The 17476-nt window shown below is 41.0% G+C and overlaps 1 protein-coding gene across 20 annotated transcripts in view; it reads left to right on the forward strand.

The window, feature by feature from the left end:
- Positions 1 to 17476, forward strand: part of ZBTB20 (zinc finger and BTB domain containing 20) — a 466833-nt gene that overhangs the window by 427152 nt on the left and 22205 nt on the right. For all 20 annotated transcript variants that reach the window (XM_052704477.1, XM_052704493.1, XM_052704410.1 and 17 more), the window contains one exon: positions 13788 to 15398. In XM_052704477.1, the coding sequence (XP_052560437.1) occupies positions 13808 to 15398 (1591 nt within the window). In that variant the 5' untranslated portion in view covers positions 13788 to 13807. The remainder of the gene's footprint in view (positions 1 to 13787; positions 15399 to 17476) is intronic.

A 17476-nucleotide genomic window follows, 5' to 3' on the forward strand; every position in this document is an offset into this window, starting at 1 on the left:
TGCTCTGTCACCATCAAAGTTATGAAGTTTTTTCTCCTGTTCAGAGAATGTAAGCAGTCTTATAGCTAATAGTACAAAAGGAAACAGTGCAGGAGAATACTGTAGAAATGATCATGCCAATAGTTGCTATTTCATATCTTAATCATGCATGCTTCTGCTGTCATCTCCTCAGTCCTAATCAGTTGAGATGACTGAACTAAATGTACCATTTCCTTAGCATGGTCCACAGAGGGACCCTTCATGTAGTGGTCAAACACAAATGATTTTCCTGTGTTTGACAGGTGACTCTTCCTAAAAGAAAGCTGAAGCAGCCACATCTACCATCTTTTGTTCTGCTGTGTGTTACTGAAACCCTGTGTAACTCAGTGCTTCTGTATCTCTTGGTTTGTCCTTTGTATGCTGTGAGGAGACACCTTCCGTGCTTGGGGAAGCATTGTCTGGCACATTACTTGTCAGGTTTGTTACAACTATGCAACTTCAAATCTACAAATGTAAAAATAGACTTGGTCACCTTCTGTTCCTTTTCATCGCTGTGACTTGTTTAGCACTAGAGCTTTTTGCTCTTTTTATCTCAGCTTCCGTGGTCATTTTCTCTTCTTTCCTCTTGTTTAGCCAAGGTAGAACAGCCATATAATCCTTGATCCCACTCAATAACTTTAGAACAAGGTAGGGCTAGAGCAGAATTCAAATAAAATAACAAAATAAAACAAAACCAGAACGATTATTTTATTGTTCATGTCTGACCAAAGGGAGCTCATTCATTCCAAATAGTTTTGAAGTGCAGTCTTAACATGGTACTGGGAGAGAACCTGAGAAATAAAAGCAAGCTGCTGCTTAATACTGCCTACTGATGTTTATAAAATGTGCTAGGGAATGCCACAGGGGGTAGGAATCACCTGTTTCCACAAGAAACACGATGTTTGATCTATTCTATAGGTAAAAATCAGTTGTAAGCCATGTGAGTGCTGTTAAACTCCTTCCTTGCTATCAAAGCATTTGTTCTGGCAGCCTCATGAATGTATGGTAGATCACAACAGTGTGTTCTTGTTGGCCAAGGACTATACTTGGTTCCAGAGTGCACTAAGTATCATTGTTTCTTAAGAGAATGCTATCATGCCATCTTTTTATTTGTTTTCTATATGTATTTTCATTGTCCATAAAGTCATTTACAAGACTAAAATAACGCGAGATCTAGATTTGCCCATCTGCCACTCAGTAACTGGAATATAAAGAGAATTCAAGATATCTAGTTAATCTGTCAGCAGAAATAGCTCCACAATGAATTAACCGTGCCTATGAAAAAGAAAAAGAAAAAAAAAAAAAAAAAGGGGGAAGAAAAAAAAACAACAGGATAAACAAATCCTAGAACCCCTTCTCCTATTAGCTTTGTTGTGTTAAACACTGAAGGGAGCTCTGCCCAGTTGGGATGAGCAATATATACTCTGTATCAATCTGTGACATGTGGTGAAATGCTTCTTCTTGAAAACCCAGGAGAGAGAAGTAGTATAAATTAAGAGTAATCTCACTACAGCTATTTTTGAGATCTTAACCAGTGAAAATGGAAGTGTAGCAATATTGTGCATCTATTAAAAATCTTGAAAGGCTCTTTATAACTAGATGATAGGAGTGATAACGTGTAATTTATTGATGTTACACAGAGAAAAAAAAATACACACAAAGTAGCAATTTTTGTGTGAAAAGGGGTATGATAGAGGAAATAAAAACAGAGCAAGGGACTTCTCCCCAGAGCTTCATGCCTGTATGTGTGGCCGTGTCAACTTCAACAAAAATACCTTGTGCTTTGATCCCATGTAGTGTTTCAAAAGGAGGCATAGCCCTCCCTGCATTCAAAAGTAAAACCCCTAGATGTTATCTCTAATGTCTTTTGGCTGAGTAGAGGGTAAAATGTGCCTGAAGGCAGACCTGAGAAATAACTCTCAAGCACAAGAGTAGTCTCACCTGTTAGTGTCTGTATGCATGTGCTTACCTGTAGTTCCCGAGCCTTTTCCCTGTAAAGAAAAAAAAAATACCAGAACTGATAACGTACGTTTAACAGTACAGACCTATCTGATGGTGTCAAGTCACCCATGAAAGCTGTGTTCTTTCTTATTACTGTCATCTATTAGTTTAGAGCATTCTGTCCTACACTGTTCTTCCTATCAAAACAAGCAGGTGGTTTTGGAATGTGCCTGTTCCCTAGGATTGCAGAGGTCTCATTGAGGACAGAGATTTTCCCTGTGGCCTTCAGCATCACTGATATGAGCATGTACTGTTTCCCACTGGGTTTTGAATCTGAATTAGAGGCAGGCCTGAACGCTTACCCCCTAAACTCAAAATAAAGAAGCCACAGTCTAGTGCAGTATGAATATCTGTCTCACAATATTTCTAAGTTGAGATATTCACCAAAGCACCCAGTTGTACTAGTTAACAATTACTCTTTCACTGACAGATAAAAAAGATAAATGGAAAAAAAATAACCAAGTAAAATGTAGCTTTTTTCATGTGATAGCTTTCCTCTAGCCAGAACTGAGCGAGGCACAGCCACTGGAAGATACAAAAGAGTCTTTTTCCCAGTCATGGGGACTGGCATTTACAGCTTCTCCTCCATTCCTTGTTTGTCCCATCAACCACTACGTCTGTGACCAGAAAAAAATCTCCTACATCTTAAGGCCTTTCTCTGGAAACATGTAGGATATAAGCAGACTGCAGTTCTCCCACCAAAGCCAACCATTTCTGCCCAACTGCACCCTTCTCCTAACAGACTGCTACTACAACTCCCCACAGAAGATTTTAGCTTCAATAGAAACCTTCTAAACAGTTAATTATCTTAAGAGGTTTTAATCTATATTTTCCTTTTAACCAAAGCCCATAGGCTTTCAGGCTTACTGTATTTAACCATGCTCAAACTGATAAGCTTTTCCTCCTTGTCTCTCTGCCTGGGGGAAAACCTAACAATACAGCGCAAATCTGAAAGGGTTTGTGGAATAGCAATTGTCTCTTTTGGAGACACATTTTAATATATTTTAACTATTAGCCCTTGAATTCCTTCCTTCTCAAAACTCAGATCCCACCCTCAGCCCTTTCTCCTCCTGATGTTTTTGAGAGGGGACATAAATTTCTAGAATCCAACACAGAGAGATGACCAAAGAGGACTCCCCATTCACTGTCCTTACAATCTGAAATACATTATTAGGATTTATGCAAAAGCCCTTAAATTAGGCGAAAACATTCTGAATTAATATAGTAAGCTTTTAATATGGACCATTGAGTATCAAAATACATCACCATGGTTGCCTGTATTTTTCTAAAGTTTGTTGTTTTTCCCAAGAAATGTCCCTCATCCTTTGTTTAAATTAAGAGTATTTCAGCTTAATTCCATGGGCATTGTTGGCCTATCTTACTTCTTTCCTAATCAGTGGCTCTTTTGCAACATACCCACTGGTACAGAATGCCTTCTGAGTGACAGCACCTGGCACAGCAGAGGAAATCCAGCAATACATGTATGCACCTAGGTTTTTAAAGAGCCCAAATGCCTTAAACTTATAGCCAATTAGAACAGTTGGGCCATGCTGGGCCTTGGCATAATCGTGTATGAGCTCTCTGGGAACAAGCGAATGCAGTTGAAACAGTTTTCATTTAGAATATTAAAATGTTCCCTAACGAAGAGGAGCCGAGCCGAGCCTGGTTTCTCTTCCTAGGAAATGGTGCCATCATGTGGCTACATTACTTTCTCTGATTCCTCTTGCAAAAGGGTGGTTTTCTCACTTTCTGTTTTCAGTGGTTTGCTGATCCCACCTTTTGCAAATGAAAATTGGTTACAGGTAGTCGGGGCACAAGAACTAGCACCCATATTGTGAGATTGCCATCCAGGCGCAATACCTGTCAGTGCAGCTATAGCAACAGCCCTCATGGTTCTTCTGTTGACATTGTGTATGTGCAGTTGTAAGTAGTATGTTCAGCATCAAGAGGCATAAAGGAATCAAGGCACTAGAGCAGGGCAGAGGAAATCTTGATTTTGTAAGCCTGGAGAACAAAATCTTGTGTGTCTTCTGGAATTAATTCTTGGTCTTTCTCTACTGCTCTTCACAAGTTGTTCTGCATTTCTTGGATAAAGATTAATTGAGGCACCCAGTCCTTCTGCAGAACTGGGCACATGACGCTATCCCTCTTTTACATGCAAAGCAAAGTGAGGCACAGACTCATTGCTGCCCTGCAGATGAGAAGTAAATGGGGTTATGGCTAATGGACTCTTCCTGCAGACTTCCAGGCAAAGCACAGGGAAGTGATTCAGTGCCTGCACCCCAAGCATCTTGCCTGAAATAGCGGCTTTTGTGCTCAGCGTTGAGGATTTAGGACTGCTGGATATAGAAGCAATTTTAAGTGCAGAACACCTATGGTTTAGTTTTCTGTTTGGTGAAAAATTGATATCTCATCACTATGGATGCTAAAAAGAACGGGGCAATTAGCTAAATAAATCATCCGTAGGACATTTGCTGAACATTGCTTAGCCTGCAGAAAAAGCCTGTCTTCTCAAAAAAGTTTAAACAAACTCTGATTAGCCATCTACTCTATATGTTTGCTCCTTGGAGAATAAGGTTGTGTTCGTGTGTGCATGCATTTCTGTCTTTCAAATAAACGTAGTTATTAGACTATGAAATTTAGAGAAGTTTGACAGCTTTCAGAACACAGTGATTCTTTTTTCCATAGATTTTATTACTGACACATTAATAGATGTTGCGCTGGTAAAAATACAGTACTTCCTGTTAAATGTAGACTGCTACATATTTTGATTCTAACAACAATCTGGTAGGGTTAGGGCAATTCGTGTAGTGTCATCTGGTGTTTGTTTTGGATAGATATTATAGAAGGAGATACTGATTTTCAAGATGTTCAAGCAGATGATTGGGTGAGAACTCCAGCAAACCTTTAAAGCAACAGAAAGCAAGAGCTGCTCCTGGTCAGATCTCCTGCTGAGGATACAAATGTTCTTCCTGTGCTCCTGAAACTCCATGCAGGTTTTATGCCTTGAAGGCCCCTTTTCAGAATGAGGCCAAATATTCAGAAGAATCAATCCAAACAGAATTGGATAAATCGGTCTCCCTGGCATCATTGGGATGTACTAAGAAGTCAGCCACTACTGGGTTTTCAGGATTTTAAATTCAGGTCACTTCTTTGAGTGGAAAAGTGTCCTTCTGTTAAATGCAGTCTCAGAGAGTTGAAACCTGATGTAGGACTAATTTTGTCAACGGCAACACCAGATATGAATTTTTACTCCATTCATGCAGTTTTATTTTAGAATAACTAATTTCAGAACAACAGAACATAAAACTTCATCACTAGGGATAAATCAGGTCATTGGAGCTGAAGAATGCACCCGTGGTTTTTGATTACTAAGGTTGGAACAGGAGATGCTGATGTATGGAAATGAGAAAACTTCCTATGGTAATTGTGGGGCTTTCATATGTTGTGATAGAAATGCTGTATTTGTAATGAACTGCCATGTTTATGCAAGACTTCAGATTTTTCATTCCAAATTAAGCATTCTTTACTGAGACATGCTTTTTTTTTTTTTTAAGGAAAATCAGTAGAGTTTCATTTTGATAACAGGGCTTTACTTGCTTGATTGTATTTATCCTGTAAGGTATTTAATAGTATTGTATCTGAGATGTCTCAGGCAAGTGTTTCATTCGCACTGTTGCTGAACAAAAACTCCAGTCTGAAAGATGACTTCTTAAGACCAATGTGGATTTTAAAAAAGTAGGCATTCTCTATTGCGGTGCTGGATGCACAGGGTTGGGTGTACATGTTATGTGCACAAAAAGTCTCCACATTATATACATTTTACTCATTACATTTAAAGCCACATAAGCATTACTGATTGATTGCTACAAACTATTTGGTGCAATCTGATTGGATTAAGGCCACTTGGTGAGTTTCGTTTGGCTGTACATTGGATTGGCAAATCTAGTGGCTAATGTTTAGTTGTTAATGTTCTTTACTTCCCTACCTATGTGCTACCTTCAAGAGACTGCAAAATGTAGGTAGCCCAAGACACACTGCAAAATATACCACGAGACACAATGCAGGCATAAAAACATACACTGTGACTTAGTGGTATAATCATTACAACATTGCTCAGCTAGAACACTTAACCTGCTTTAGGGCAGTGCATTTTTAAGTGAAAGAAGGACAAATGGAGTAGAAGACGGAAGAAAAGAATGAGAGTATGTATGTCCAATGAGTGTGATGGGGAGAACAGAGTTTGGATTTTCTAGGAAAGACAGGCTTAAAGAAGAAATGTGAGGCATTTTCCAGTACGTGGGAGGCTGCTATAGAAAGGAAAATAGTCAACACTTCTCTACGTCTGTTGGAGAAAAGGATGATTAACTGATTTCCAAGTAGAATACTAGGAAAACTTTCTTATTATAAAGATGGTAGACAGTCTGTCTGAGGAGAGAGTGGAAATCCCACGCATTTGTGGTTTTTGCAAATGTCTTAGGCAAATTTCTGAGCGCATGGTGTAACTAAATTGTTCCTGCTACGAGGAAGCGGAGTAAACGTGATGACTGTATGAAGAACTTAACACATCCTTTTGCTATAGCCAGCAGGCTGTGATCCTCCAGCACTTGATTTGGGGGGCAAAGGTTAGAGATAACCAAAACAAACCACTGCTGGGACAGAGAGTAAAGAGTAGATGCTGGTCTCCAGCAGCAGCAGGTTAATTTAGTTTGTGGTGCTTCCAGGAACTGGATTACAGGTGCACATACTCGATAGGAGATAAAAATGCCTCCAGCTTTTCTTCAGTCACTCAGTGGGAGATCTTCTCAATGCAAGGCCTGAGAAGCTTGTCAGGAAGACAAGTTAAAGCAGCAGTATCAAAATAGTTCTAGTTAATCTTGTCTAAGTACCAATGAGATGAATTGCCATACAATTTTCTGGATGCTTCTTCAGAAAATTGAGGCTAAAACTCAATCCATTTATGTTTCAATAGGCCTACCAGCTCTGAAGTATATGAGGTGACTATTTCACCCTTGAAGTATGAAGTTAAGAGTAGAGCCTTTGGAGTTCCCCCTGCAAAGTTATTGCTGTGAAAGACCACACAGTAAGTTCCAAAAAAGAGCCTGGATTCCAGCAACACTGGCAGCTTGCTCCAGGGGAAGGCCATGCACTGAGATACTGCGGGCTTACAGCAGCTGCAGTGGTTTCCTCATCACTGTTTCTAGGAATGGTCAGTCATCATTGAGCAGTATGCTTTGGGAGACTGTGATTTTGAAGGACAATAGAGAAAATCAAATTCTGTGATACCTTACAGGTATGAGCTTTAAAGCAACAAACGTTGGCTTTGCAGAAAGGGACATCTAGTGGCTGTACAAAAAACCCCTTACATTTTAAAACATACAGCATAGCCATTTGTGTATGACCAGCAGTCTTCAGCATTCTGTACAACTTTGTAACCGTGCTACATCATGCATTTGCTAGGATCATTCACTACATTTCTGACAAAAAAAGTTGCTTTTGTGAGCTGTACCTTTCCACTTTTGTGAAGATCTATGTACTGTAGCTTTAATGTATAGAAATCTTCCTTCAAGCTATGCTTGATATATCTCTCGGCTTTACTTCCACGTATTTTAAAACATCTTCTGAGAGTCCACTGCCTGCTGTTTCCTTCTGCCTTTGTACCCTCAGTACCCTCTGGCACTGTACTTGGAGAGATTGTCACTGTCATTGTCATGGTAAAAATCTGCCTTCCTTAGAACACCCTTAGCATAAAAGTCAGCAGGAGGGGTGGAAGAGATTGAAGAAAACACTAATCTAAGCATTCAGTCATGTATTGCACAACAAAAGTTTTTCCCTTTCCCATCCATGTTGTGCTCCTTCTTACTGGCTGAGGATGAATTCCATGCATGTTTCTGTGAATAGCCTGACAGTTTAATCGGTACATTTGCATATGGGGAACTGGAGCTTTTTTCAAAGTTGCGCAGTAATATGTTTCACCTTTATGCCATGCCAGCTTCAAATTGCAGCTCAGGAGGATTGCAAATGTGCATAATCTGCGCTGTTGACTGGGCTTTTTTTTTTTCCCCCTTTTTTCTTCCTCTTTTTTCTTTCTCTCTCTCTGTCTCTTTTTTTTTTTTTAACTGCCCAAACTCCTATTCATTGCCCATCTGAGTAAGAATGGCCTTTGCGTTTTCAAACCCATTCTTTCCTATATGGTTTGTGAATACCCCTCCAATCAGAACTTGCTTCATAGAAAGGGGACAAAACCATTTTACAGGAGTTTCTTAGAATGAGTCCATTGGGATCTCTACATCATATTTACTGGACAAAAAAAAGGGGAGAGGCGGGGAGGCACTTAACAAAGGCCACTTGAATTTCACAGAAAGTTTCCCACTGTCTCATGTTTAAAAGAGTGGCAGGCCTGAGCAGAGCCTGAGACAGTAGTCTTTTTCTCGAGCCAGGCATTCTGTAGGTGAGTGACTGAGTGTATGTGTGTGTGTGTGTGTGTGTGTGTGCACATGTGCACCCACATGTGGGTGTTGCTGGATCTTGTGACGAACTGATACGCTCTGAGACATGCTGAAAGAACTGATACCAGCTTGGGCTTGTGTAAGATTCTAGTATTCTTTGTCAGAATATCACATTTACTTTGGAGTTAAACCTAACAAGTCCAGCTCTTATGGGAAACACCAACTTTGGACTGCTTAGAACAATGTAAAGGACAACTCCAGAACTTGGATCTGGACATAGTTCCCTGCAGAAAGGGAGAGGCTGCGTTGAACAGGGCAATCTCTAGAACTTGTTTGAGTGAACTACTGCTTCTTTTATGCTACTGTGGTTTGTGTACTAGCTTCTCTAACACAATCATTGCAAGTACTTCGGTTGCACTTTAAATGGGTATGGTTTTCAGTGTTGAAAATCAAGGAAGATAGCTTGGAAAAATCATCCTCAAAATCTGCATGAGATTGTGTTGTTTTTGTTTTTTACCATTCATTATGTGTCTCTTCCATGCACCACTCCTCTTTCATCCTTAAGGAGTGAATTTCAATTGTTTCTCTGTTGAAGTAGGGAAGGTGTTTCAATTTCACTTGAAGAAGTAAACAGATTAGATGAGGCTTTTTTTAAGAGAGAGCTCTGTTTATGCCAGGCACAACCAAAATACCTTTGCCTTACATGGAGTGACTCACGTTGTCACAATTATATCAATATGTCATGATGTATATTTTAATGTCTACATTATGTTTTGCTATATGTTTTATAATGTGTCTTGTGCTACTTATGTTTTATGACATTTTGAGTAATCATGGTGGTAAACCATAAGGAAACGAGGCAGCAGATAGATAGGCAAGTAAAGAAGATTAATGACTAAACACTAGCCACTAGATTTGCCAATCAAATTTGTAGCCAAACAAAACTCACCAAGCAGCCTTAATCCAGTCAGATTGTACCAAATTGTTTGTAGCATCCATTTGTTGGAAATATCCAAATAATTTTTGTCAGGACGATATCTCTGATAAAAGCAGATTTTATTCGCGATTGCAATGGTGGGCATCCTGCAAGCAGGAGCACACCTATGAACACAGCATGACAGCCTTTATATCCTGTTTTCCCCCGTTGCCTCCTCCCTCCCCTGCTTTCTTCCCCCCCCCCCCCCCCCCCCGTTTCCCCACTGGCCGGTACTCCAGGTTCACAGTCTTATCAGAAGGTTTACATTTGTAAATTTATTTGTTATCTGGTGTCAGTCCTGTCGTTTCCAAGACGTCTCAACATTCTTCTTGATCATATTGATATGGTGATTTTGTTCAGAGTCCTTGTTAAACAAAGAATACGGAGGGGAGGTGCCCGATCTTCCTTAATACCTTCTTCAGGCACTCCCTGCGGCACGTAAGGAATTGTCCTTTTAATTTGCGCAGGATGCTCTTGCAATGTGTGTGACATTTATCTTCAATGCTGGCTATACATAAGTTGTTACTAGCTTATATGTATATATGTATAGCTTATATACTAAGTATGTGCTGTTGGGGAAGATTTATGTAGGGGATTAGCAATGAAGACTTATCAGAGAACCCCAGTAAAGTAGAAGGGCCCCCTGAAAAGAACTATTAGTTTAATAAAGGACCCAAATGGTAGCAGAGGCCATGAAATTAACAAAATTCTTACTTTGTTCTGATGCAGAAACAGCATTCAATTCACACACATTCAATAATGCTTATGCAGCTTTAAATGTATTGAGAAGACTTTTTGAAGACTTTTTGTGCTGGGCGTGCATGTTAAATGGGGTGATCCGCTGTGGATCCAGTGCCACAATAAAGAAGGCTTGCTCTTTAATACCACATTGGTCTTCAGGAGTTATCTTTCAGACTGGCATTCCTGTTCAGTAACAAAATTACTTTGAGTCCAGTTCATAAACCTCAAGGAATTTAGTGTCCTAGATCAGTTCCTATTAGAGAGCTATTAACATCAGTCTCTTGTGAGCACACACACCTCTTTTTCTTAGCCTTGTTTAACCCTGACTAGTGATTTTCATTAGTAGCTAATGACCAAATACAATGCAGCAGAGAAGGCTGCTGAAACATGCAGATAATCCCCATCTTTCCTGCCTTCTGTACTTGTAAACAGGTAGTGAGATTCCCTTTCCTGAATTCTTGATACAGATCACAGTGAAAAGGAGCTGAGGATGCATTTTTTGGGGAATTTAACTCACAAAATTAATGCTTTCTGCCAAGGTTCATATGAACAAGGTAGAATTCTTTTCAGATCAGGCCTAGCCAGCATGAATTCATGAAAGGCAGGTCCTGTTTGATCTGCCTGTTCTTGACCCAACTGTTTATTGAAGGAAATGTTGTGGATGAAATTAATCTACCTAGACTTTAGTAAAACCTTTGACTGTCCAGTGAGCGTCCTTTGCCCAGTGACTGGTGATGAATGGAGTTGAATCCAACTGACAGCTGATCACTAGTGATGTTCTTCAGAGGTCAGTACTGGGCCTGTCCTGTTTAATATCTTTATAGATAATCTGGGCTGTGCACCCTCAGTACGTATTCAGATGACATCAAGGTGGGAGGAAGTGATGACCTTCCTGAGGGTAGTAAGGCCCTGGATGTGGATAAGCTGGATCGATGGGCTGAGTCCAATTGTATGAGCTTTAACAAGGCCAAGTTCCAAGTCCTGCATTTCAGTCGCAACAACTGCATGCATCGCTACAACTGCCTGAAAGGAGGTTGTTTTGAGGTGGGGATCAGCCTCTTCTCCCAGGTAATTAGCAATAGGACAAGAAGTAATGCCCTTAAGTTAAGCCAAGGGAGGTTAAGGTTAGATAGCAGGAAAAAATTATTCTTGGAAAAAGTGGTGATGTAATGGAACAGATTGCCCAAGGAGGTGGTGGAGTCACCGTGCTTGGAGATTTTCAAGGAAAGGGTAGATGTGGCACTGAGGAACATTGTGTATAGTAGACACAAGTGTGGTTTGATGGTTGTACAAGGTGATGTCCATGGTCTTTTCCAACCTTTGTGATTCTAGGATTCTGTATCTCTTCTTATTGTCAAATTCCCCGTTTGATAAAACGGAGGATAAACTAGATGTCATTCTCTTTTTCAGGAGAGTATCTCGAATACCTACTCTCACAAAGGGGAAATAATAGGGTCAAACCAAGTAGTGAGCAATATTTTGTGATAGGAAGCATACTGATAGGCTGGCACTCAAAGGGAGATAAAGATAAATGGATACTTATGGAATAACTTGCCACGGCCTACTGTAAGTGTTGAGAGAACACTTCTCTGTTCACCACTGATCATCCATCTATCTGTTTCTCCACCAACACAAAGCTTTTACAAAGTCCTTTTCCTTTCAAATCAAGTATATCAATTTTTTTAAAAAATGTGTGTTTTCCATACTTATGTGGTCTGAGATGCTGGGAAGGAAAGCATCTGGAACTATCTTGGAGGCCTCTGGAGAATAACTGTCTGGTGGAGTAATTTATACATTATTCTGTTTAATAGTTATTGTGGTGCCCATGAAGGAAAGGCTCCAAATTGCTAAGACATTTTTCCAATCCTCATGATCCAGATCATCAGAGGAAGAAGTTCATGTTTCCCAGCAAAGCTTATTAACCAAGACAGAACTAATTCACAACACCCATGATATTGTTAGTAGTTTTCTCCTTGTTACAGTTATCTGGGCATCCCCCTAGTGCTCTGACTTCACGTCTTCTGACACTGGCTAGTTCACATCTGTTAGCATCAGACTTCCTCAGATAGCTTGGCCTCATCAGGATTTCCAATTCCTGACCTTTATGCTTCCTTTTATCATCATCATCTTCACAGAATTAAAATGACAACCTGTGTCCAGGGAGATTTCTCTATGAAGCAGCAAAAGAAAAGAAGCTTGAGATAGCAGGAGTAGATAAATGAGAAGGAAACAGTGGAAGAGGGAAAACTCCACATTTTCCTGCAAATTGTAATACATAATATTCTACAGCTTGCATATGAGATGTAAGACACCCATTAGGCCGGACCAGAGGATCACTGTTGGGTTAAAAAGCATGTGTATGAAACCGCTTTTGATGCCATTTATTTTCTCTTTGTATTTCTCTTAAAGCAGACGGTGGCACTAAGGTTGTTTAATGTACTCATACTTCTCTATCAAATTCCTCTTTTAGATTCTTAAGCACTAGCTGTGCAAAAGGTGCTGTAACTTTAGTAGGAATGTTTAAGAAGAAATGTTCCATAATAGGGGTAGTGATTTAAAAGACGAAAAAGTAGTTTCTGCCATCAAAATCTAAGTAGATGAAAAATGAATAAAGAACATGAAAAGAAATAAAAAAGCGTTAATCCAAAGAATGCAGGTTGGACATAGGGAAAAGTGAATCAACAGTTTAAGAAGTTAGACATGAAGGTTAATTTTGAAGGATACATTTGCTTTGTACCTATATCAGTTAGATGCCTTTCTACACTATTCCCTGTTTAGATCATTCAGCCAAACTAAGACTAAGTCTTAGAGAAAATGCCTGTAATTTTCCAGTTTCTGTCAAGTAAATAACAGCAGGAGAACATTTGTTTATATGATGGCATTCTGGTGCCAATCAGAACTTGGGATATGCTTTAAACTAAAGGGGACAGCTCGTGTTATCTTTTTTGCTTAGGGTTCTTAAGGAGGACTGTTTGTTACTATTGGGGTAGCAAATGTTCTCATCTACAACCCCAGACAAAACTGTGCGTGGGATTTTAGGAACATTTACAGTATAAATCTTGATATCTTGGGAAGTGAACGCCAACTTTTTGTACAAGTAGCTGTAGTATAAAAACCAGCACGCAAATTCCTTGGAATGACATTCTAGATAGAAACCACATTTTCACGTAGACTCTTTGCATTAACAAGTTGATGTAAAGGGTAATTAAAGTAATAATTTGATCATTTCTGGAGTAGATCCACATCCATACAGCTTAAAACCCAGCTCGGTGCTTACAGTTGGCTGGCTCTAGGATTTTAAAGCCATGTAAGCTGGTAGGAAGCTTGAGGCCCAGAAAAGTGGTTGAAACATTGACCAGCTACGCTTTCTTTGCCTCCTTTTGTTCAGAAATTCGGAACTTTCTCAACTCTGCAGAAGAGTTGTATAATTTTACTTCTATCCTTAAAAAAGCGGTATCTTCTTACCAGTGCCTTTGTGACTGTTATGGTATGATCTCTTTTGTTTACCCAGTGGGCAGTCACCTTTGTCAGTGTCCTGTCTGCAGAGGAAAAGACCCAATCTCCTCTTTTCTTTTTTTTTTTTGTCACCTGCTTTGCTACAGGTAACATCAGTTGCAAGGGGATGACAGAGCGCATTCATAGCATCAACCTTCACAACTTCAGCAATTCTGTGCTCGAGACCCTCAACGAGCAGCGCAACCGTGGCCACTTCTGTGACGTGACGGTCCGCATCCACGGGAGCATGCTACGCGCCCACCGCTGCGTGCTGGCGGCTGGCAGCCCCTTCTTCCAAGACAAGCTGCTGCTGGGCTACAGTGACATCGAGATTCCCTCAGTGGTGTCAGTCCAGTCTGTGCAAAAGCTCATTGACTTCATGTACAGTGGGGTGCTGCGGGTCTCGCAATCAGAGGCCCTCCAAATCCTCACAGCTGCCAGCATCCTGCAGATCAAGACTGTGATTGATGAGTGCACAAGGATTGTCTCGCAAAATGTTGGAGAGGTCTACCCAGTGATTCAGGATTCTGGCCAGGAGACACCCAGAGGAACACCCGAATCAGGCACCTCGGGGCAGAGCACCGACACAGAGTCTGGCTACCTGCAGAGCCACTCACAGCACAGTGTGGACAGGATCTACTCAGCCCTCTATGCCTGTTCCATGCAAAATGGCAGTGGGGAGCGCTCCTTCTATAGTGGGGCTGTGGTCAGCCACCATGAAACAGCCCTGGGTCTCCCTAGGGACCATCACATGGAAGACCCCAGCTGGATTACCAGGATCCATGAACGGTCACAGCAGATGGAGCGGTACCTCTCTACTACTCCAGAAACCACACATTGCCGCAAGCAACCACGCCCTGTCCGAATTCAAACCTTGATGGGCAACATCCATATTAAGCAGGAGATGGAGGATGACTATGACTACTATGGCCAACAGAGGGTGCAGATCCTTGAGCGCAATGAGTCTGAGGAATGCACTGAGGACACTGACCAAGCAGAAGGCACTGAGAGTGAACCCAAAGGGGAGAGTTTTGACTCGGGAGTCAGTTCCTCCATTGGTACTGAGCCTGATTCTGTGGAGCAGCAGTTTATGACTGGTCTGGGCAGGGATGGGCAGCAAGAACCTTCTCAAGCAGATCAAAATGATATCCCTGCTGATGGCAGTCAGCCTCCGCAGCAGCAGCAGCAGCATGTGGATGCCAACTCTTCCTCGCCAGAGAGAAGCAATGACGTTGAAATGGACAGCAAAGTGCTCACAGTCAATAACAGCACCGAAAAGGGGGCTTTGCAGCCTTCTGTCAACACAACTGTTGCCCAACCGTTGCCAACCACACAGATCTACTTACGCCAGACAGAATCCCTCACCAGCAATCTGAGGATGCCACTGACTCTGACCAGCAACACTCAGGTCATTGGCACAGCTGGCAACACGTACCTGCCTGCCCTTTTCACCACACAGTCTGCTGGCAGTGGCCCTAAGCCTTTTCTCTTCAGCCTGCCCCAGCCCATAGCTGGCCAACAGACACAGTTTGTGACAGTGTCCCAGCCTGGCCTGTCAACTTTCACTGCTCAACTGCCAGCCCCTCAGCCCTTAGCCCCATCTGCAGGCCACAGCACAGCAGGTGGGCAAGGCGAAAAAAAGCCTTACGAGTGCACTCTCTGTAACAAGACTTTCACCGCCAAACAGAACTACGTCAAGCACATGTTTGTACACACAGGTAAGAGTCTGTCCTATTGGCTTACACATGAAGCCAGGGAAAATCCTTTACAAACAAGGACTTAAGTTCTGTTTCCCAACCTGACAGCCCTCAGCACAAACAGAAGGGAGAGGCTACCCAGGGAGCTGGTATCACTGAACACTAAGCTGACTGCATTGAAGTTGAGCCCCTGTGGACACACGTAGGTCCCACACAGGGGTCTAACTGTGCATGGTGCAGAAACAAGCTCTTTATGCTTGGAGTAAAAGGTGTCCTGCATCCATACAAGGAAATGGTAAGCACTTGTTTTCCTCTGCTAGCTGGCCAGGCAACACTTAAGTGGCATGACAAAATTATAATGGAGTCATCAAAAGAAGAATGCATCTACTGTGGAAAAGCTTCCCAGTGCTACAGCTGTAGGGGTTTAGGTTCAAATGGTGATGACTGGAATGACATTAAGGCATCTTCATTCCCGGTGGAGTTGCAGCACTAGGTCCAGGCCTGGGTGTTACACAGAATGCCACATATTTTCTAAATCTCACATACATTTGGAGTTTTTTAGGAAGTTTTTCTGTACTTCTGTACTACTTCTTAAATGTTTCACCAGCTAGGACTACAGAGACATGGGACTCAGAAAAAAAAATAAAGTAATGAATGTAGAACACAGCAGCAGCACCCTTTTTCTTTAAAAAATGTTTTTAGTGTACTATCTTCTGAGGCAACGTAGGTGACTGCTTTTACTACTAATCCAAAACTACCTTTTCTGGCTTTGTTTAGTTATAAGATTTTAAATCAAGGATATTGTATCTGTCTACCTATCTGTTGGTCATGGAGAAGCTGTCTGGGGTTTAGGGCTAAATTTTGCTTTCTTTAGCCCTCATCTCATTTTGATTTTGGAAAGAAATTCCAGTTTAGAGAAAGAGTAAATATTTCTCTCACCAACCAGTCTTTTTGTTAACATCAAATCTTAAAATAAATGTTGGGGTTGTGATATATAGAGTAGAACCTGGAGAAATTGCCTGAGGTATGGAAAGAATGTAAATCATGCCTCCCTACTGTATCAGATAAATTTCACTTCCATTGTAAGTAAACTTTTAACTACTATTTATGTGTAAGCATCACTTAAATTAAAAAATCCTATAGAAATCTAAGGCAGACATGTACACACACATATAATTTACGGGAAGGTTCACTTCTCATGACTGATAAAAAATGTATGGTTGCAAAGATCAAGAGTCCCGAGTCCCAAAATTATCCTTTTGTGTTTGTTTATGGTCTCTATCTTTCTGCTGTGGATAAGTGGCTAAAATACTACGTAGATAATGTGTTTTTCAGGAAAATATCCCATTAAAAAGGCAGTTACTTATATCTGCCTGCATCCTAGTTCTAAGAGCTAGAAAGGCTTTTTTTCTTTCTTTTTTTTTTTTTAACAAATAATTTCACTGAGATCAGGTGCTTTACCTTCCCCAGTCTCAACTGTGCACTGCATGCAGTGTTTGGAGTCAAATAAGGGGTAACGTTGAAAGATCTGTCTTAAAGTAATTCTAAGTACTACGCACAGTCAACCAAGGTGACTAAGAAGCAATAGCACCTTGAGCAACAGAAGGCAGAGCTTCCAAAAAAACATTCTGAAAATAAACTTTTATGCACAGTCCTGAAGAAGGCTTGTCTGCTGCTTGCCCATGATATATGGCTCTTGTGAGGATCCAAGGAAAATGAGAAAGATTTGGGAGATGCAGGTGTTTGAATTTGTCTTGCTCTCAAGAGAATTCATGAGGTATCTACTCGTAAACCAGAATTCAACAACCCTTAAATCTCCCAATCCCAATTTTAAGGTTCCAAGACCAATATTCTGATGCAACTTTTCATGCAATGAAAGCCCTGTAATGTAGACACAAACCTACCCCCTTTTCTTCTTTCACATTGTGTTCCATGTGAACTGGCGTAAATGTATCCCATGATGTTCTCAGAAGTTAGTGTTCTGGAAACACAGTGGTAGAACATTTGCAGTGACCTGCACCTTATAAACCGTCATTGCCTTCTCCTGTATGCTACACATTAATATTTAATAACTTTCTCATGTTATTGGCTAAAAGCAG

The sequence above is a fragment of the Tympanuchus pallidicinctus genome, unplaced genomic scaffold (assembly GCF_026119805.1).
Source record: "Tympanuchus pallidicinctus isolate F22 unplaced genomic scaffold, pur_lepc_1.0 scaffold10, whole genome shotgun sequence".
Taxonomy (NCBI): domain Eukaryota; kingdom Metazoa; phylum Chordata; class Aves; order Galliformes; family Phasianidae; genus Tympanuchus; species Tympanuchus pallidicinctus.